Source organism: Amblyomma maculatum, chromosome 3 (genome assembly GCF_055883805.1).
Source record: "Amblyomma maculatum isolate TAMU_Amacu chromosome 3, ASM5588380v1, whole genome shotgun sequence".
In the NCBI taxonomy this organism is placed as follows: Eukaryota; Metazoa; Arthropoda; class Arachnida; order Ixodida; family Ixodidae; genus Amblyomma; species Amblyomma maculatum.
In genome coordinates, this window is record NC_139346.1 from 220,139,705 (window position 1) to 220,161,898 (window position 22,194).

Below are 22,194 nucleotides of genomic sequence, written 5' to 3' on the forward strand. Positions count from 1 at the left end.
AGAGCGTCTTGCTTCTGTCAAGCAAACGAATTAAAGATTTGTATACTCAATGTCTAAACATATAGTGACCACAACAAGCTCAGACACAGTAACGTACCTCTCGCTACGTATATCCTGGCATAGCCGAGCTAAGCCAATTTTTCGCTCCTTGGAGGTCGGCCTAAACACCCTGAGGCCCGTATTCACAAACGCGCTTCGACTCGATGCTCCACCTCCACTCCTTGGAGCGGAGAATACAGCCGCTACTCCACTCCAGGGCAGATTCGGATTCATGAACGTCCCTCGGCGTTTCCTCCGACAAGTTCTCCTCGAGAATACCTCCTCCACTCGGAGCAGCGCAAGTGGCATATGGGGACGAGATTAAGATAAACTTTTGGCCCGAAAACTGCGTGCTGAACTGTGTAACATGCTCGGGTTTTTCATGTCAAGTCTTCTAAACAACTTTCGCAGGCGATCTCGACGTTAGCAGCACAGTTGTTTTGTGGGCCGGATGAAAAGGACGGCTGTGAAAAATAGCTGAAAATGTTTTTGCATCTGGCAACAGTCGCTTCTGGTGACGTAGGCTTCGAGAAACGGTGCGAATACTTCGGTTTATTTTTTGATGTGAGATCTAAGCTCGGCCTTTGCCGCTTTGCCTTTTTGTTATTGCCAGGCTTTGACAGACTTTTTTTTTTATTGCCGGGCTTTGACAGACGTCAAAACATATTGCAGGAAAAAAGAAGCACAAGCCTCCTACGGGAATGCTCGGAGGCCAGCTAAACTGCTAAACATGCCTCGCAGCGCATTGCAGTGCGGTTTCCAAACATGTAGGGAGCCCTAATTGAAAACGTGCTTGAAAAGCCATGCTCGGCCGCGAATATCTCTCCGTAGGACGAGCACACCAACGCGCTCCCTCGACAGCGCCGCGCGTCTGAAGACGTACTCCGTACCCTCGGGCGACGGGCAAGCCATTAGGGAGTTTTAGAATAGGGGGACCCAAGGCTTGGGGCCCCCAAGGAAATAGCGTGCGGCGGCGCAACGTGCTAGCCGAGCGGCGAGTTTTAGAATAGGGGTTTTCCCGACGCAGCGGAGCCGGGCTTGCGTTCGTCGATTGCAGCGCCACAACGGTAAACCAAGAAAAAGCATTTAAATATATAAGAACCAACAACGCTATTTTGTTAATCAAAAAGTGCTACTATTGCACAAAAATACATTAAAACTACCAGTTATACAAACTGTTTTTGCCATACAAGACGAAATCGGCCAATTGTCAATCCAGGCCGAGGCCGGGAAACCTCATTTGAACCTTCCGCGCTTTCCGCCGTCTGGTCCCCATGGCAACCGAACGAGGCGAACTCGCTAGGCCTAGCAGCTCGGTAAATCCGGAAGCAATCAGAAAATATAGGGCGTTTTATTGCTAAAATGAGACATAGCATAAGCTTCGTTGGCCTTTCGTTTGCCATGAACGCGTGACACCGTGGAGCGGTGACGACGAATGTGTGCCGAGGCGAGCGGCCGCCGCTTGGCCGGTCGCCGCCATGTTGCCGTAACCCAAGCGACCCAACGGCGGCTTGGGGCGAACGCTATTTCCGAAAAATAGGGGCCGCCCCTAGCGTTAACCCAAGACCCCAAGCGCGCCTTACGTTCTGCGCATGCGCATTTCGACGCCCCAAGCTCCTTGGGGGCCCCAAAGCTTGGGGCCCCCTATTCTAAAACTCTCTATTGATGCGCGGGGTGCAGCACAGATGTCCGCACAGTCACACCGCGCCTCCTGTGCTCGCCAGCTTATTGCATACAACACGTTGTTCCCCCACAAGTTCGGCGCCGTCTGCGGGGCGAGCTCACCATTTACGGTCAAATCGCGCCTCAACTCTGCACTCGGTGGGCTCCGAAAAGGTTGTCCATTTATCCAGTGACGACTTGAAATGTGTCCGTGCCACACAAGCGCAATGCGATGATGCGAATATCAAACAGCACAGACGTCGGTGGCTGATCACAGTTATCCATGTTCGGCAGGGACGGACGGAGGCTAGCCACTCGTAAAACGATAGCGTGCCAGAAGTCCCGGGTCACTCTCAGCTGATGCTTTAGCGAAAGGTTCGGTGCATCCTTGTGGTACCTTCTTCCGTGAAAAGTTGGGTATAACGAATTCCACACAGCGAGCGAGCGATGCATGTTTACAAGCGGAGTGGCGGAGGTAGCGTCGTCGCAGACTCGAGAAAACTCAAGTTTTCTCTCCCGCTGGAGGAGCGATTCGAGTGGAGATTGCTTTGTGAAACGAAAAACAGGCCTCGAGGGCCGCTTGGAGTAAAAGTGCGAGTGAAGGCGTGTTTGTGAATACGGCGGTGATTTCTGAAGGATCACCAGTAATGCATACTCAGTGCGCTATTTGTAACAGCCACTGAGCACTGCGTCGCAATGACCTCCAGAGGCGCAGCCTGAAACGCCATTTTGAAGGAAAGGTCATCGATTAACGGCGCCCGATATTGCTTGCGGAAACTTTCTCACTGCTGGAGGAGATGAAAACAGCCCAACAGGACGAAACCGTTGGACCCAGGAGATGCAACGCTCTAGTATCGGACTGTATTCCCACTGTGGTGCTTTATAAGGAAGTTGACTAGAGCTCCGTTCGAATCAACCGCTTCCTACCTCAAGCGCAACAATGACCAAGGAAAGGCACATAAACGAGAGCGATGCATTTTCTCTCGTCGGCTGAGGATGAGACGCGAAATAAACCAGAAAGGGTGTATGCAAACGCAGAGGTTTGACCGAAGCACTACAAGGGAATAAACAACGCGAGGGAAGGAGTGGGCAAACAAGGGGAGCTTCAATCCGACGATGACACAAACGTCAAGGAGGCTCCTCCATCATCGACCCGCAGCCGTAATCAAGGCCGACAATGGGCGGCAACCGTTGACGGCCGTAGCGACGTCGGAACAAATGAGTACAACAGCCAGTGACACAACGCGCTAGTTCGGAAGAGCGCCGACTGTCTTTTTCAGCATCAGAGATATGGGAAGACTGAACAAACGTACCTACAAAGGAAAGGCGGTAGAGATGCACTGTTCACCAGCAACAAAGCGGTTATCGCGCTGCGCCGGAACCCAATGGCATTCATTCTGGAACAGTTCTAACGATGGCGACCGAACATGCAACAGGTAGCGAACGTTGAACGTCACATGGCGCTGCAGCAAGCGGCGGCAGGACAAAATGAAACACGCGTTCGAGGCAGCGTTTCTGTAAACATGGCGAATCCGCCTTTTGCGCGATTCGCCATGTTTTAGTCAGGTGGCAGTCACGATAAAACATGCTAAATATTACGGCCTAGCACACACAGCCGCCTGTGATATGAGCTACCTAGCCCTTTCACACATAAAGAAAAGAAACGACAAAATACACCGCCATCAGGCCCCGGCGCAACTAAAGCAAACAAGCACCGAAGAAATCTTCATTGCAGCTATCACTGGTGCGTTACAGGCTGGGTGCAAACTCCAGTAGGTACTTTTCATCATGCATACATACCTGCAGTATCTGTGTTTTTGCCGCTCGGATCATATGACGCACTTGACACGCACTTGACGCACGACGCACAGTATTTTTTTTTCTACCTTACAGGCTCGCCTTCGTGCTCGCCAAAGCATTCGGACTTTGTTCCTTCGGTGTACGCAATCAGATGCACTTCGTTAGAAAGCTTGATAATCGTCGTCTTCGTCCAACCGTTTGCAACGGCAAGGAAACCGCCCGGCACAATAAATGAGTCTCCTGGAGGGTTCATGCTCGTTCACTTGCAGAGTGGATCGTTCCTGACCGAGATGCGCATCCGATATGTAGGAGATTCACATGTGTCACCAAGTTGTTGATTCCGCAGAAATCGCGGCGGAGGCAGAAATGAACGTTGGAGATCCTTTCACAACAGAATGACCATTCTCTGCGCACCGAGAACCTTTTCACCACTGCGACCACATCCGTTCTGACTCCTGAGGCCAGAAACCGGCTACAGCTCTGAATCATCCATTGCCAGAAAAATGCAGCGAGTTTCCTGCAGGTGTGCATTCCGGCCGGGACAATGCCCTTTTCACGGGGTGTGTATATGTGACTCTCTGCCGATTTTCGTGGATGAAATCCTATAGCTGCACGGTTGTAGATGACGCGAAGAGGAAGCGACGCCCATTGCACCATGCCGGCGCCACGGTGACCGCATTGTGCTCGGTAACTCAAGACACCCCGCGCATATGCGCCGCTCAAAGTCACAGGAGACGATTCCACCTAGCTCTGCAGCATCAACAAACCCCTGGCTGCTTTGCCCTTTGAGATCCCCCTCTCTCTCTCTCTCTCTGCCCCCACGCTCTCCTGTCTGCCGAAAACCTGCACGCTGAGAGCGTCTCATTCTGTCCCGTCGAACACGGCCCGCGCTACACGCTCTTACAATACGAAGATTGTATATGCGTACGTGCGTTATTAGTGGATTGTGAAAACGCTCTACCTTCCCCCATACTGCGTGAACATGATATGCTGCAATCATTGTCACTACTTTCCGCTCCGAGGCCAAAAAAGGGGAGAAGCTTTCGCTTTCTACCAGCGTTGGCGTGGCCATTTCGTATGGTGCGCTCTCGCGTCGTCTGCTACACTGCCGCTCAATGTGTTTCCCGCCCGCTCCCGCATGATGGCGCCACATCCTGCCGCAAAAGGCGGATTATCATCGCAACAGTGGAGGCGCACACGAACGTCATCACGTAGTCCCGTCCGTCGATACAGTGGCAGCAGACGGGGAAAGAGAACGAGCGAGCAAAGGATAGCGCAGCCAGCGTCATTGCCGTCGGCCCTGGCAGAAGGCCAGACGTCCTTGCCTCGGCAGCAGTTGTTAAAAGCACCCACAGAGCGTCCCGCTCACCCCCGTCTTCTCCGCAGAACAACGCCGCATCTCTGTCCGACCGTTTTCACGGACGACAAAGCGAGCTGAGAATGCGACGGCTACTCGGCAACATTTACGAAGACGGCGGTGCGAGATTAACAAAAAAAAAAAAAAAAAAAAGGGAAGCACCGAGGCTGCTGCAATCTCGCGGGCGAGACAAACGCGCACACTCAAAGCCAGCCCGCGTGCGTGCATTCCTCCGCTTCCCCATTAAAGCAGTTTCTCGCGCCAGGATCTATTTCACACCTGTCACGGCCGGCCATCTCAGACGAGGCAGTTCGTGGGGAAGGGCGATAAATAGGTGTGCCCAAGATTTGCCGGACATTACGTCACGGCGAGGTTTTGTCACGTGAATTTTGACTTCCGGGTCGCTTCTGAGGTTTGGTGGCATTGCTTGCAGGCGTGCGGTTTCGACCTTTATTTTTTTTTATATTTGCGCTCAATTTGCTGGGAATGTGGTGTTGTGCTCGGCTTCCAACTACGGCAACTCAACTAGAAGGCGATACAAGATGTTCCGAGTGCCGCCGAGTTGTGAACGGCGAAAACAGTTGGCCGTTGCGATCCGCTGGCTGACCTTCAACGGCGAGTTTCACGTGGAACACGAGGCTTTATTTCGAGTGTTTTGTCAATGCATGGCAAGTGTTTCTTCACCTTGAACACATTGCATATAGTGCAGATGTTATACGTTCCCACATTTCAGTATGTATTCATTAACAGCCTATGTGCCTGCTGGAAACATCTAAATGTACTCAATCTATAGTTTTTCTGTTAGACTCTAGCACCAGGTACGGAACAGCAGAATAGTTACAGGCTCTTCCCAGCTTTTATTAGCAAAAGGTAAAAGACTTGCGCAAAAAGTAGATGAAGAAAGAGACGTGACAACAAGACAGAGCGCAAACTTCCAACTGGTTTTATTTAGGAAACGGTACCTACTTATATAGACAAGTGAAATCATATCATATCGATCAAGAGTAAACACGTGAGCCCACAACCAGCGAAGATCATCTACCAATCAGGGCAAAAATGACTTAAATCTCATCAGATTATCACTGAGGCCAAAAAAAAATGCTGTGTAAGAAGGCTGAATGATGTATGCAAGGTATACCAGCAAACGCAGACAGATACACACACATGCAAGACTGCGCGCGCGCAAACAACACACAACACACGCGAGAGTGAGGGTGCGAAGTTACGTCAGCGGTTGTATCCTCGGAGCTGACGAGCACCGATAAGCCACAGCGAGCGCAACGCCGTCACACGGCCGCTTGCTTGCTCCGAAAGCCTTCGGAGCAGCCTGGTTACTTTTGGCAAAGACGGTACCTACAATCTTCAATAAGTCTGGACTGTAGTTCAGTCTTATCGGTTCGTGAAAGCGCCCGGCAGCCGCCGGGAAGCCCAGTCTTATTTTAGATTCGGATAAGACTAGACTCGGTCTTAAGACTGCACGAACGTGAGGGTCTCTAGACCCCCACGTTCGTGCAAGCGGGCCCTGCTGGGAAATGAAGAAAATGTCGGACTCAATGGGCCCCGACACGACATTATAGCCGACAAGGGATAGAACACAAGAAAACGTCACCGCACAGTAGTAGTAAGATTCGAGCTACAGCAGCGAACCAAATGAAGCAATGACGCACAGAAGACCGCGAACTAGCACGAGCGGCCGTTCCACGCGTGCTAGTAGCAACCACACCGAGGCCGCCATACCGACAGCAAGAAAAGTACGCCAGCGCTGTAAGGGCAAGCACAGAAATAAAAAATAAGCGAGAAAAACCGATCAAGGAAGTAGGTCACATGATCCACGCGGCTGAAAAAAGAGAGACGGGAGGGAGGACGAGAACGGGTGAAGAACGGTGGCGCGTACACATACAAGCATACAAGCCGCGACCTCGTTGTGTCGTTGGACGCTCTCTCTGCCCCCCCAATACCCTCTTCCACCCCCGCTCTCCTACCCTTCGTTCACAACACCGCGCCACGCAAGAGAGGAGAGGCATGGAGAAAAAGCAACAAATACTGAAGACCAAACGCTCCAAACCGAATAAACAATCGACGGCGCAATAAATAGGCCCATGCCTGGTTGTCAGTCGTCGTCGCTAGAGCGGTGGTCCTGCCGCCCAAAGGGAGCGCAGTACATTCAAGCAGCATGACGAGCAGAGGGCTGCCCTCTACGTCTTTAAGCGCATCATTCCACTTCTTGGGAGAAAACTGGCACAATTACCTAGTCCTTTTCCGGCACAGGACTGGGTTCTCTGGCAGACGGTTACGCTTATCCGCCCGTATTCAGTTCTGCGAGTAGGTAGGAGATATGCAATACAACTGTGGAACGAAGCCCATGGCGACCTTGATGGCGATCACGGTTCAGTTAATCATTGCACCCCGAATGTGACAGATCCAACATGTGATCACTTTGCTTCCGGTTGGCGACTTAAGCGAAATCAGTGCGACCTTCGCTGTATAATTTTCGGACCACTTAATACACATCAAGCAGACAATGCGACGTGTTTGGGTCGACTGCGGCGCGCGGATGGAAGTCACGACGACGCGCAGCGCGAGTGGCGACGAGGGAGGTGTATTTACACGGAATAGAGACTGCGGCTGTTAGCAACTTTTGGAAATTCAATACGCCTGCCGATCTTCAAGTGCGTTGTTGAAGTGTTCTGTGGTGCGGTATTGTCAGTTAGTGTACAAGCCCTTTGTGAGCATGCGATGCGATACAAAGGAGTGTGGTAGGTCGGGTATCCTGCTGATGATTACAGCCTGCAAGTACGACAGGTTCTCAGGCGACTTTAATAGCGCCACTAAATGCAACGGAGAACCGTTCGACGCAGACAGAATACACACGAATATTAAACTTTTATCTAGGGACACTCGCGAGCTGCACCATTTCAACATGTCGCGCTGTAAATTCACGCGCATAGCACAGGCATGCCGAACCCGCATTCTATGTGGCCTAATTTTTTCCTTCACTTCAAAATATAAGTACCTACTACCTAGTTTGGGCACAAGAAAACATCACTACAAGGTAATAATGATGGTCTACTGTGATCTCTTTAACCGAACTGTTTTTATTTTTTTGCACCACCTCTGATAGTAATAATAAGTTTATTCGGACATGAATCATGTATACAGAACATGCCCACAGGAAGAGGCAAAAGGAAGAAGCTGATGGCATTCTTCCTGACGAGGCCTCACCCCGGGTCACACATCAATGGCAGAAGGATGGACAAGGTCAAGGTCAGTTTCACCAAGACAAAACAAAACATCACCAATGAAAAAAAAAAAAAAAAAAAAAAAAAAAAAAATCACATAGATTATATTTGTAAGAAACTGGATAAGAAGCATGACATCGTAAACAAGGAAAGTACATCAGTAACGCTACAATTCGTGACACAAAATGTAAACAAAATAATATAAGACAAGCACTACAAGTCACATTGATTTGGTGCATTGCTAAGAAGTGGAAAAAAGCAACTTCATTTTCTTTTTAAATTGAAAAATAGTTTTACTGTTTATAGCATCATCAATTATTGAAGGATAGGCATTGCATACTATACTAATTTGGTTATCTGTATATTGGGTGACGTAATTAGTCCGGGCGCGAGTGGAAATAAGAGAGGTAACACGCAGACTGTAGCCGGTATTTCTGTTCAGATACGTATTTCTAAACGATGTGGTCTTGTTTAATTTTATGAAAGATATGTACAGCAACAGAATACTTATGGCACACAGGGAATGGAGGAATATGTAGGGCGTGAAATGAGTGGTCGCCGTTTGAAAGGTTTGTGGAACAGGGGCGTAAAGCTCTTTTTTGCAAAGAAAATAGTCTGTCTGAACAAGTTTTATTGCAAGTCCCCCAGATTAGATGACAGTACACCAGTTGAGAATGGATTAGGGCAAAATACAACTGTTTTTTTTTTATCTGCAAGGACAACAGGTGTCTGATACGATTGATCACAGCAATTGATCGAGCTACCTGCAGGCGAATATGATTCACATGGTCACCCCAGCCTAGGTCACTACGGAAAAATACGCCCAGGAATTTACAGGAGGTTACAGATTCAATCAGGGTATCGTTAAACTGGAGTTGAATGAGATAATCTACAGGCTTATTTTTAGGACGGAATAATATGAATTTAGTTTTCTTAACATTCAATTTCAATTTCTTCACAGCAAGCCAAAACATCAGTTCCTGTAGCCAGGAGTTGGTGGGACGCTCTAGTTCGCGAAGATCAAAACCAGAAAAAAAGAATGTTCGCGTCATCTGCGTATAAAACAATGTTAGAATAAGTTGAAATATTTGCTATGTCGTTGATATATAATATTAAATGATAATAAAGTGATTTTGATTTTCACAAGTGCTGACGCAAACATTTTTTCGGGAACAGTTACTTGATACGCAAGACAGCTAGCTAGAGCTCCAGCTTTGAGAACAAGCCGCATATGGACTGCGAGTGTATGCTCCGTAACGTTCAATACAAGCTCCTTATCTAGCGTTCATCTGGCAGCTACTGACTGCAAACACTGCATTCACTCAACCGGGCGTTCCTAATTTCTCAAACATGTGTGGGCCATGAATTGGTCGGCAATCACCATCACGTGTGGATCGCAACTTAAGTCAAACTTCTCCCATCAGAATGAGAATCGTCATAGCTTTAGTCGCAGTCTTGATGGCACTCTTATTACACTTTCCCGACAATTCCATTTCCGTCTTCGTTCAGACCCTTCCTGTTCCAACTGTCCTGCGCCAATCTAGAACACTGCCTCTACTCCTGTCCAGTCGCCCAGTCCAGTCATTCCTCCCTCCTGGAGTGCCTGGCTGTCATCGGCACAGATGGAAGACCAGCTTTCCTTGGTAAACCAGGTGTTGAGTGCTTAATGTGCGCCCTTAAATAAAGTGTCTTTCTCTCTCTCTTTTTTCTGCGTAACTTGGTTCTGCTCAGAGTTTAGAGCGGCAATGAAAAACGAGACCCATGCATAACCTCAGAAAAAAAGGCAGCTACGCCACTCGTACTGTCACTAAGGGCGTGTTACTTCATCGACCAGGATTTATCACGATGCTTTTCAAGATAAAGTAACCGACTTGATCTTACCGAGATATTAATTAACATAATTATCCTCTCCGTCCTAGGCACTTAACGTGGAGGTAACATGTGCAAGTTTATCCTACCTTTGACCGCGCAGTGAGAACACATCGGTGTATAGAAGATGCGTACTCGATGGCCCCCACACACCCAAATAGAAGTTATATTATTCATCTACTGTCATGGCTGCGAGCCAAAGCCAACTAAAAAAGCAGTTACACACTACAAGCGCTGCTCGACCGAGCTCCACGTAAATAATACCCCTGTCACACGATCAAATTTAATTAGCATCTAATGTTATTATTCCCCTGCTACATGAGAAAATTTAATTTCATTAGGTTCGAATGACATTCTTCGTCGAATGAGTTTGGGGAACTCATTCGCATTCGATCGCGAACAGAACTCTCGACGCTAGATACACAGCAAAAACAAGTAATGCAACAGCATATTCTGCGCACAGTGAAACTTAAAAAAAAAATTATATTTCTAGAGTTTTGTTTTAAAACCTGTTAATTTAGGTGTAAAATTATTCGCACTGTCGGCTCTCGCGGAACGGCATTACTTTCGGTGGTCCAGTCATAGCAGTGACTCACGATCATTTTGGACTATTTGTTCCTTGGTGGTCGCATCTCCCCGTATGTTTATCTCGGAACTATTTAAAGTTGTGACTGAACTTCTCACAGTTTGGACGTCTATAAGGGCGACCTCAGTCCGCTTTCAAACGTTTAGACGGACTACAAGATCTCAAAATCTTTCCCGTAGGCGGACTGAGGTTGTCTGTCCTACCCTCACTCTACACAACGGATTAAGGTTTCAAAGCGTAAAGCTTACGGTTTAAAGGTCACGAACGCACTACCGACGCTTACATATCGCGTGAGAAGGCTCGCTTTCCGCGCATCGTGCGACCAGACCGAATCAGCTGAACTCGCACCGGCATCCTGACAGGCACTCTTTTCTTTTAAAGAGGTTTACTGAAGAGAACATTTAAAATAATAATGATTAGCATTAGATAATGTCCGGGGGGAATAGCGATGCGCAGTTTTAGCCCATATAAAGACTACGGATACATCAAACTAGCGTGAATACCTCATCAGAACCGCGGCACGGTTATCCCCCGGTTACTGTACGAACAGACCCAAAGCAGCTATTAAATCAGCACAATGAATTTTTTTTATTGTGTCTTTAAATGTTCGAAGTAATGAGCGCCTAATGTCAACTTTTGTCAGCGAAAAAAAAAAGAAAAAAAAAAAGCAAAGCAGCATCCTGGCAAACACGTCTCCTTTCCAGACCCTCAGTGCATATCTGTTCGAAAGCAGCACACCAAGATCCTTTAAAAATAAAGGCTCACTTGGAAATACGAAATGCTGGCGATCTCCACAAGCCAGAAATTTTACGTGAAAAAGCCATGCCAAACATCATGGGGGAAAAAATAGAGGCAAAAGACGTCACGATTCATAGTGACCACCTCTCCGCAGGGAAAATACGGCTCATTCGCCGTCAGGAAGAGCAGCACGCACGCCTCTGATCCAAAGCTGAGGGATGTCTGAGAAGCGGTTCATATCGCCCACCACACGAACGCACACACACAAGAGCCAGGCGCAATCGCACAACTGGCGAACAGGTCCACTGTTCTCAATCGACCCATCGCTAGACGACAACAGTGTGTGACGAGGGGAAGAATACTTTCTCTCCGTGGCGACTCCACCCACCTCCGTCGTACGTTCACGTCACCTGCTTCCATCACCGAAAGGCGCCCCTCGGGCCCCTGAACTCCGCCTGGCCTTCGCCTAGTTTTCTAGCCGGCTAAGAGGGTCAAGGCAGCAGGAGATACTCCGCATCGGCCAACCAGCGCGTCTGCGCAACAAGACGTTTCTGGCTTTCACGGCGCACGTAGAAAGGATTTGTTCCCACCGGTGATTTCTCAAAGCAAGATAAACCTCGGAACCAATATTGGGCCAATATTGGGCCGTAATACGGTAGACCGCCAGGGCGGATCGTCCTTTCCCCGGTCTGTGGACACGCATGTGCACTCGCCAGCTCCAATATGCGTTTCGGCTGGACCTAGCAGCATGTTCCATAAACTCTTCCGGGACATTTCTTCCTGATTTTCTTTTGTAAAAGGAGCAAAACAAGTACGTCTATTTCAAAGCAGCAATGCGAAAAGGGTTAATTAAGAAAAGCTCCCGCATGGATCACCGAAATAAAAGCAAATGAAAAACATTGTAAAGGCCAGGTGGTAGTGTTTATTTCACCGCAGACTGGCTGGCAATCATTCATCCACCGCTTTTATAGAAAAGACTTGCCACATAATTTTATTCGCTTAACACGCGGCACCCTCTAACTGCAACAAATCCAACTGACAGCGATTTTGCATAATTAAATTATGTATAAAGTTTCACAAATTGCCGCATACAAAACGCAGTCTAATCGTGGCATCGTGAAACGCTGCAAGACCGTCCCTCACGGGGTACCTCCGGTGCATCGCAGTCATCAACTCTTACCCTCGAAGAAGAGAGCTCAGTGCAGCCTAACTAAGAGCGGACCGGTAAGAAGCGAACTAGATCCGCCTTGTTCGCTTATTCCACGCACACGCGGCCCCAACTCGTATTTAAGGGATATGACGCCTTGGATAATTTCCTGGCAGCAGTGCAGATTCTCAGCTCGTTTTAAACGCTTTCTTCCGCTTATCCGCAGCCGTGGAAGCCACGACGCCGTCCCCAGCTAAGGCACTTGTCCAGCTATCACATTAAACAGGACAGTACACAAGCTTATCTGTCACTTAAGTTCCTTATCGCGCTTACGTCTCGGTTACTCTTTGTATCACTCCGCCGCGAACGCAAACAGGCGCAGGAAAGAAAGGAGGTTTAAGAGGAAAAAAGGAAATGAAAACACAAGGGCGAACAAAGCACTAGGATTTCCTGCAAAACAGATTGAAAGCCACGCGCAACGAGGCACGCGTCTCGTGTGAGAGAGAAATGAACAGAGAAAAAAAAACAATAAAATAAACCGCGACATCGTCAAAGTAGAACCGCCCAAACATTTAACTGGCGTACGCGATGGCCGCCTTTTCTGTGCTTCTGCACCTTAGGGCGGTTAAGTCAGAAGGTCAAACTTGAACAAGGGTTTGGTGGGTCCCTGGTTTCACCGGTTAGTTCCACTGTAACGCTTATAATAACAGAAAATGCAGCCATCACGCACGCCAGTTAAAGATTTGGGCGGCTGTACCCACTTGGATAAGCAAGGTGGAGCGTGAAAAGCGTAACCAGATCAGATCATCGACCGATCCATCAGAGGGCGATGGTATGGACCCTATAGATGTCATTCGTTGCTCGTGGATGCCATAAAAATCAATCAACCAACGATGAAAAATAAAAAGCTCGTCGCAAGGTCATATGGTCGTAAAAAAAAATAAAATAACCTGCTATTATTATTCACACGAGATCCGCACAGTTAAAGAGGAGCTTCGTTTAAATAAAAAATGCACAAAAGTGGCAGCGTGGTAAGCAATTGGACTCAGCGAAGCAGCCCGTGTGTGTAAAGAGGCCCTCCAACAGTGTACAGTGTGCCTTAATTTAAACACGGACTTTGCTGAAGTCAGGGTTCAGGAATAAGTATTCAGAGGCAACTCAGGCCTCTATATTAATCCTAGCTCAATCCAAAGACTTGTTAACTGAAACCACGCGTGCGCTCAGCGCCCAGGCGACCGATGGTATGAAAAAACGTTTGATTCACCTTCCACCTGCGAAGAAACAGAAGCGGACACAACAGTGCTTAAGGAGGTTCTTAGTTGCGGATTTAGAGGTGTTCAGAACAGTGGCTGACTTCGTGGCTCCGAATGCCTGAAAACCATGTGAAAATGTTTTACACACGCCCCTGCGCCACAATTTAACATTGTCATTCATTTTCCTACAAAAAGCGGCGCACCTGACGAACTGCAACTAGCTTAGTCGATGCAAAATCATTGCTCAGAAAGCCATACCGGTCGCCCTAAATTTCATCTCAGCAAAGACGATGCCGTCAAAGCGCGACCGTTGCATGCAAAGGAAGAGAGAGAGGGGGGACGCCATCAAGGCTCGCGCGTGTCGTCATCGGCCCTCGTTGCGACATCCGGCCAAGAAGAGGAGAACGTGCTCTCGCAAGCCAGCACGGAGGCCTCGCTGGCCCCTCGATCGGCAGCCGCAACGCGCATTCTGCTGCGCCGACGGCAAGGACGCCAGTTCAATCCTCCCGTCAGTTGTTTACAAAGCGGCTCCGTTTTGTCGCCACGGCTGCAAAACCCCGCCCTAGGTTTTACTTTTTGGCAAGAGAAAAGCCGCTCGCAATGCGTATTTCGTTCTCTCACTGTTGTCTCCCTCAATCAGAGGAACACGCTCGTTTCCGACCCACTCGAAGAGCATGTGTGAAAGCGTTACTCCACAGCCAGTAGAGACAAGCGCGTGCTTTGGCAGCTCCTCCCCCTGTAAAGACACAGAAGCAGGGATTGCGACGAACATGCGTCTCGAATAACAATGCTAACCATTTCCCGGTCACGCACCTGCCGTTGAAATGGAACCTAGCCTGATTAACGTGTGGCATCAGAGCGACGAAAAGCAGCGCTCGCTCCAAGGCGGCCGCGCATTTCCAGCAACGCCCTCTCAAGGTCGCCGGGTCTCTCGCTTACGAATGACCTTTTACTTGTACGCCCACGGCGAACATAGTGCCATTTCCAACATCCGGAAAACGACAATACCGCATAGCTGCTTTTAAACGCGATAAATTCTACAAGAGAAGGTGGGATAACGGTTGTCCAACTCCGGCACAATAATCAAGCCGTCCATGGCCCGTTCACTGCGCCCGAAAAAGAGGCGCGAGAAGCACGGAAAGAGGCCGCTACAGACTGGCGACGTGCGGTGCCCGCCGAGAGAACGACCACGAAGGGAAAAGCGCCTTATCTTTCTGCGAGCCTTGCGGTCCTCACGGTCAGAGAGGATAACGAGGGCGAATGGCCCCCGACGCACTCCGAACGGAGCTGGCAAGGAAGAATGGAGCTCAATCGACGGCCAAAGAGGAAATACGAGGAGTCGTCACAGTATACGCATTGCGCTTCGTTGACGGGACACCCTCTTTACTTAAAGAAGTAGTTTCTGCAACCTGCACAAAAATGGTTAACCGCTATAACAATCGAGAAACGCACCTCACGCGGTGTTTATAGCTGTCTGGTTGGCTTAACAGGTACTCTCGAAGACAATTCTACAAAATCATCCCCACTCGTGCGAATAACACAGTGCACTGCTTTCTTTTTTTCTTTCCTCTACCGTGTCGCCTTCCATAAGCACTGGACGGCGGCCCAAGCTACTCGCTTCAGACTAATGCCAGGACACAACCGCGTCAATTTTTGGGCGGTCATAATCGGATCATTTCGGTGAGGAAACCTGCCCCATACTGCATGTTGTCAGTGAGCAGATTATACCAGATGAAGAAATTGTTATGTCGGCAGAGAAAATCTATGTGCTTGATATATATAAAGAGGGGCATTTGAACCGTGTGTTCCTCGGACATTTTTCAGCGTCGAAATGGGTAGTTTCCCAAAGGTAAAATGTGGCGCCTAAGAGGAAAAAGGGGAACTGCATCATCCCAGCCTAACCTTCTCATACCGGTTTGCTGCGACGTAACTATCGGTTAATAATTCACACCCTGATATTAATCTGCCTCGCAAACAACGTCCGAAGCGGCTTTTCAATCTCGCGTGAGGACTTTTCGGCGCCGCACGGAGGAGTTGTGCTATTTCCTGACCAATAGCATTTGCCCCGGACATTCTGCACGCCGTCCGCTCAGAGGAAGAAACGACCAGAGCCTAAAGATACCCTCCATGGGTGAAATAAAACCCGAGCACACAATAAAAGGTCGCCCCTCGCAGCTGAAATACGCTCGTTAATCCCCGCAAAATGCATTGAAAGGTGGCGAATTTTCCTCGATTTATTTCTGGTTTGGAAATATGGCATTTCTAAAACGTATCAGGGCGTAAAATTCGCTCAATGAAACGCTTATAAATGAATTTATTCTGCCACACAGTTTCGGTTCAAGGCTGGCAAAAGATGGCTCCGACGTCACTAGTGAAAATGAGATAACGTGAGACAAACAAAACTTAAATGTAACAGCTATCTATCCAGTCGCTGGCATTCTGGTTTCTGGAGCAGCTCAGAGTTTACGTCAATGAAATCTGCAAAGCAGCCAATATACTGAAGGTTTTGTACGCATCATGAAATATCAGCTGCGACGTCGGATCTTTAGCACGGTCGAAACAGAAAGCAGTAAATTTAAAAAAAAAAAACTGTTCTGAGTTAGTGCTTGAGAATCCAACGTGGCTATCAATGTTTACTATTGTCCTACGCACGGATTCAAAGCAAAATGACATCGGGAAAAATTCTGTGCCCATTTAAGCGAGCAAGGGCAGAACGAGCAGAGGAAACCTCCGCAAAAAATAATAATAATAAAATAAAAATAAGCACAAGGAGAGCCCAGAGATAGCTAGGAACGGCCACGAACGAGCGGTGGCTCCGAAAGAAGTGTGTGTAAACGGAGTCACGCCGAAACAGGATACTTCGTAAATAAACGTGCTCCTCGAAACAGGCTTCGCTGCAAGCACAGCTCGCAGATTTCCCCTCTACGTCCTCTTAATCAGGCACCTCTTCCACACCTTCCGCACGGCCTTGGTACGAAGAATGTAAACTGTAATCGCATTCACCTCGTACGCGGCATATTCAGCAACAACCATACGCGGCGTCGCGATAAAATGTGCTGCTGTTAGACAAATGCACCAAGGTGCACTATCTATCCGCGAAAGCACCGTCTCTTCCTACGCTACAATTATATCCCCACCTCTGGCAACTACTGTCAAGTCAGGAAACTACCCGGCAAGTCGAAGTGCGAGCATTCGCACTATGACACAATGACTTTGGCAAAGAAAACAAGTTGTTCCCCAACACTTTCGTTGCACACTGCGTTATGCCCCATCACACGCCCTACTTCATTTCTCAAGGCCATCAAAGAGCCGCTGACAGGAGCGCGATGTTCCGCAAATGTGCACCACCGATGATTGCCGGACACGTTTTTACTCACTGTCAGAACATGAGCCGACATGTGTTGAAAACCCCGCCGTAAACCACGCATAATAGAAAAAACAAAACCACACGACACAGACTTTGGAACAAAGCTCGGAAACATCATTGCGGCCGGTACAAAAGTGGGCAACCTGACGGTAATAAAGACCTCGGAATGCCTAAATGGTGAGCCGACGAAAAAAAGAAAGTGAAGCCAACTGCTGCTACAAGTTTTATTAAATCGTAAAAAGTCTAAATCTCTCGGGCAAAAGAAGGCAAACATCGACAACGATCGCTGCTACCGGCGCTGTAGCCGCGCACACGATTTGCGAAAAGGCGCCTGGTAAGTAGCGGCATGCGGTTCTTCATCAAAAACGAGTAAAAAGATGTTTGCCAGCCGCGGTATCTGCTATCTGAATACCTAAAGCACTTGGGCGGTGGAAAGAGGCACGATAAGGACGATTTGAATCTATTTTACAAGGTGCCTTTATAACATAATTTCTTGACTACTTGCCGCCGACTGGTGCCCCTTAATGTGCGGATAAATAAGGCCACTTTTGATGCAAGCTTGTTTGAGTCCGACTATAACGAAAATGACTCACAGCATATAGTTCACAGACGAATTCCATTTAAGCACACATTCGCCACCTTGTAATGCATAAACAGTGTACAACTATCTTGCTTCAAGTAGGTCAGTGCCAGGAATTACACATCATTACAGCGCATGTCCCGAGCCTTAGCCTACACGTAACGCATAAATAATACAAAACAAACGTAACCTCAGTGAGCGATACTCTGCACAGCGCGGGGATATTAGCCCGCAATTTAAATACTGCCACGAGCAGTGGATGCTGGAACCGACCTTCAGCGATGGCACGGGTGGGATGGAATAAAGCTAAGCACGCGTCTCGATTAATGCAGCCAGTGCTACCAATACACCGCAGATGGCTGCGATGAGAAGCAGAGCGTCAGAGTTATTCAGAGTCAACAGGTCTGCCGCGGGAACTGAAACAAAATGACTGCCGGCGGAAAGCATGTTCACCCGGCAATAAAACAACCTGTCGAGCTCTGGCACGCGTGCAGAACATCCTCCTCTCTTCCGGGCAAGGGAAGCGCTTCATCCCACACTAGCTTCTTCCGTCCTAGAGAGACCGGGGGAAATGACAGCGCTTTCCAGCACTGCTTCCGCCACCGGAGTGGGTTTGGAAAGGAGGTTCTGTATGCTTGCTCGTCCATCGTGAGAAGAACCTCTGTGCTCCTAAAATCCCCATCCTACAGCTTATGCGAAAGTCGGTTTCGGGCTACACTCCCATACAATTTCATTACACGACTAATGTCCGCAGCAAAAGAGTACCAGATAAAAATCAACTAGAGTGGAAAGTGGAGTGGCGGCTCTGGAAACGATACGGGAACTAAATCAGCCAGCGAGATAAGGTAACGCACAGCAACCTTGCATTTTATCACCAGTTCGCGACGGTTCGTATGCCTTTGTTAGTCGCTGCAAGCTAGACGCGCATCACATCAGGCCCACCGACGTCACAAAACGAATGAGAAAACGAAACGCGATCTGAAGCCGTAAGTCAAGTGGACGAACAAGCTTATCCGAAACAGCAGTCGACGACGACTGAGGAAACGCGTACACCACCTATCGCCGAGATGCCGCGTGCGTTGCTCGGGGCAATCGAAGGCATTACAATGACGGCAGTAGTAATGCCCGAACGCAAGGCATACCCTCACAATGGGCCCGAAATCTGAAACCCTTATACTCCCCCGCTGCAGCAAGTGACGGGCCGCCGCGATAAATGCGTCGGGAGAAATCGTGACCTTAGCAGTCCGTGATGACTAACGCTGTGCAACCACCTAAGCTTTCTTCCCAGCTGCTGTAGCAGTTTACAAATATAGAACAGGAACCGCGTCCAAACATTCGTGTGACTCACAGAACGTGCGCGTTCGAAGAGGAGTAGGCAACACGAGGTCAACGAACTGAAACAAACGGCCAAGGACGAAGTAGTTTTGTCAACCTAGTTCTATGTACTACACACAGCATTAGTTCTACTTGTGTTTTATATATATATATATATATATATATAGAGAGAGAGAGAGAGAGAGGGTTTGCTTTGAGCGTGAGCAACAAAATGTTGTGGCCAAGGCAATCATATTGCATAATCCATAAGAGGGCCAGACTATTATTTTCTTTCCGCGTAGTTCGAAATACTAACGTCAGCAAAAAGGAGCCAGGAATACTAGAAACTCACGCTTGCAAGACAACACTGCAAAAGTAGGCTTTCTTCGAAGGTGCCCACGCTGGTGCAGCACGCGTTTGGCTGCAATGTTTAGGGCTAAAAGGTAAACAATATACCAATGATAGATGGACATCCCCCTCATTCATCCAGCCGAACAGGCTACCACGCCTTCAACTTCATTAAGCAACACAGGTCACTTGCCCAGCAGCACGCGGCTTTGTGAATTATAAGAGCACTGAGTTTCACCCCTCCTTCACCTCACATACATCGGAAGTTACGTACCTATTTACCACTCCAAGGTCGCTCTCCAAGAAAAAGAAAAAAATATTTTATGCCTCACTTCCCAGAACGCAGTTACACAAAAAGAAGGCAAATAACCGCGCCGTGGGTTCCGGGGTAATAACTACGCAAGCTGTCCGACGGCAATCTCTTCTGCTCTGACAAGCTGTCAAGGGGTGACGAAAAAATGAAACAGAGATGTAAGAGCACGCTAACATAGGCGCTTGGGGACGCGACACGCCGCAGAGTAAGTCACGTGGAATGAGAGTGGGGAAAAAAAAAGAAAAAAAAAACGCTGAGGCAGGCGCCGCGAAGGAAGCACGCAATGCGAGAAGAAAACTTACAAAACACAACTCGCATCTGTCCTACATTTCCATGAACACACGAGCTGGCCTCTGAGAAAATGCATGCTGCCTTTCATATATGGAGGTCACTGGTCTCTACACGACGGGTGCGGAAAAACCAACGCCTCAAATATGCCACGAACATCGGTTTCTTGCAACATCTTGTAGTTCAGCTACACGTTGCTGTTATTCGATGCATTTCTTAAACACCTGCCGCAAACTGGAGAAGAAAAACAATGCCAATCTACAGTCGCGGCAATCTAACATGCGCGAACCGCATTTAATTGCTCGGACATTTAATCTCTGAAACTGCATCCCCTTTGTAATTATCTCAGTATGGAAGAACACTGGACGACCGTCGAAACACGCGACTAAGCTTTTGAGCACTGCCAGACCGCCCGATGCACGTGCAACCTTCCAGCTTAAATGCAAGTTCGCACTGATCGGCATAACGAGTCAGACACGCAATATTTGCGTGCGAACTTTCCTCTCATTGGCAAAAGCTCCAGTAGAAAAGATGCGCGCGCAACGTGAAGCAGAAAAAAAGAAAGCGCAATTAATTACAACGGCGAACATTTATTTGACAAATATTACCAGCCACTCAAGCCGGCGCGTGTGATCATCAACTTCCTGCCGTGCTACTGATCCGGTAGCGACAGCGCGCTCCGCCACCGACGCTGACCCTACGAAGGACGATGAAGCGGCAGCCCTGCCCTATGCACTAGGACGGCTCACAGGCTGCACAGATACTATGGATTGCAATCGCCGGCGATTTAATGAAATGTTCTAGCGCTCTCGGGTTAGGCCTAAGCGGACAGAAGCCACCGACCCTCGCGGACGTGCGCCGAACGAGCGCGTTGTAACGCGCTGCGTCGGGATGCATCGATTTCGGGTGGGCCCAGCGGAAGAGGCCGAGGCTGGAGGAGCCTTCCGCAACGGCTGCCCACACCGAGATCCCAGCCCTGACTGAGACGGCGATCGTGACAAGCCCCGAGCGGAGAGACGCGAGAGGTTAGGCCTACTTACCTCCAAATCCTCGTACGTCCTGAAGCTCAGAATGGCAAAGCCGTCGATGACATCCTCCTCAAAGATGGGCTCCTTATTCCTTTTCTTGCGATTCGGAGGCCTCGGGGGCTTTGCGGAGCGGCCGGGTGATTCGTCACCCTCATCGGCGCTCTGGCCGCAGCGCATCGCCTGCTTTTGCATTCGGGCGGCCCTTTCGCGACGCCGACAGCGGGAGCCCCGCACTTTGGCTTCGCCTTCCATGGCGACAGGCAACGCGGCGGCGGCGGCCGCGGCGGCCGAATCAACCGCCGCGCCTCCGAGAACACATCGCCAGGCACATCCAAACGGCGGTTAATCCAAGCACGGGGGACACACTAGATCCAGGCACGAGGCGACGACAATCCAACCGATCACCGTCCGTCGCACGAATCGACGCTTTTCCTTTTTGAACCGGTAAACGCCGACCGAGCACTCGACACGAAACCCCAATTGTTCGCTTGAAATGGCGGAGGGAGATGGCCGGAGCTCGAACAGGCCGCAGCGCACCGCAGCTCCCATCAGGAGGAAGTACCTCCGCCAGCCAGCTCGGGAATATAGTGCGCGGACAGGCCGCGCGGGCCGCGCACATCGCTCGCTCTCGCTCCGTTCTCACCGCTGCCGCCGGCGTACTCCCCTCACGACGGAATGCGCGCCTCCACCGCCACCGTGCGCGCCAGCGGGTTCTTCCTTCGTCGTTGTTGCTTCTGCTGCCGCCGACGACGCGGCTGCTCCTGCGCCGCTCGGGCGAACTGGGCCTCGCGGCGGCGAGCACCCGGCGGTGGTGGAGGAGGGGACTCTTCCAGATACAATTAGGAGAGCGGCTCATTTGCGCGCGCGCGATCAATGCGAGGCGCGCAACACGAGACCTAAATCACGCTCCTCAGCTGCCGCTCCTCCGGATCGCAGCCCCGAAAAATGTGCACCTTCACTGCAGGGTAAGTCACGTGCGCCTCTCTCCTTGGCCCGCGGCCACTTCTCTTTGATGCCTGCTCCAGACCCGTGTTTCCGAACGCGGGCTTTCTTTTTTTTTTATCATTTCGCCGAAGCCCTAAACGCAATAAAGACAGGGACGTGAGAGAGACACAGGGGAAAGCGCTTTGTCCTGTGTGTCTCACGCGTCCCTGACCTTTTTTGCATTCAGGGTTCGCCAGATGAGCAAACAAAGCCTTCCTTTTATTTCCCCCTGCATCTAGAATTTGCGGCTCTTCATTTGTTTCCTTTATTTACCCCCTCCGG

General features: G+C 49.4%; 1 protein-coding gene across 3 annotated transcripts in view; it reads right to left on the bottom strand.

Annotated features, from left to right (window-relative positions):
* The window catches only part of LOC146197749 (uncharacterized), a 523,674-nt gene extending 502,197 nt beyond the window's left edge, over positions 1-21,477 (bottom strand). The window contains exon 1 of one of the 3 annotated variants that reach the window (XM_084599657.1): positions 20,941-21,477. In XM_084599657.1, coding sequence (XP_084455783.1) covers positions 20,941-21,180 — 240 coding nt within the window. In that variant the 5' untranslated portion in view covers positions 21,181-21,477. The remainder of the gene's footprint in view (positions 1-20,940) is intronic. The other 2 variants (XM_084599656.1, XM_084599658.1) reach the window with 2 other exon arrangements.
* Positions 21,478-22,194: the final 717 nt, after the last annotated feature.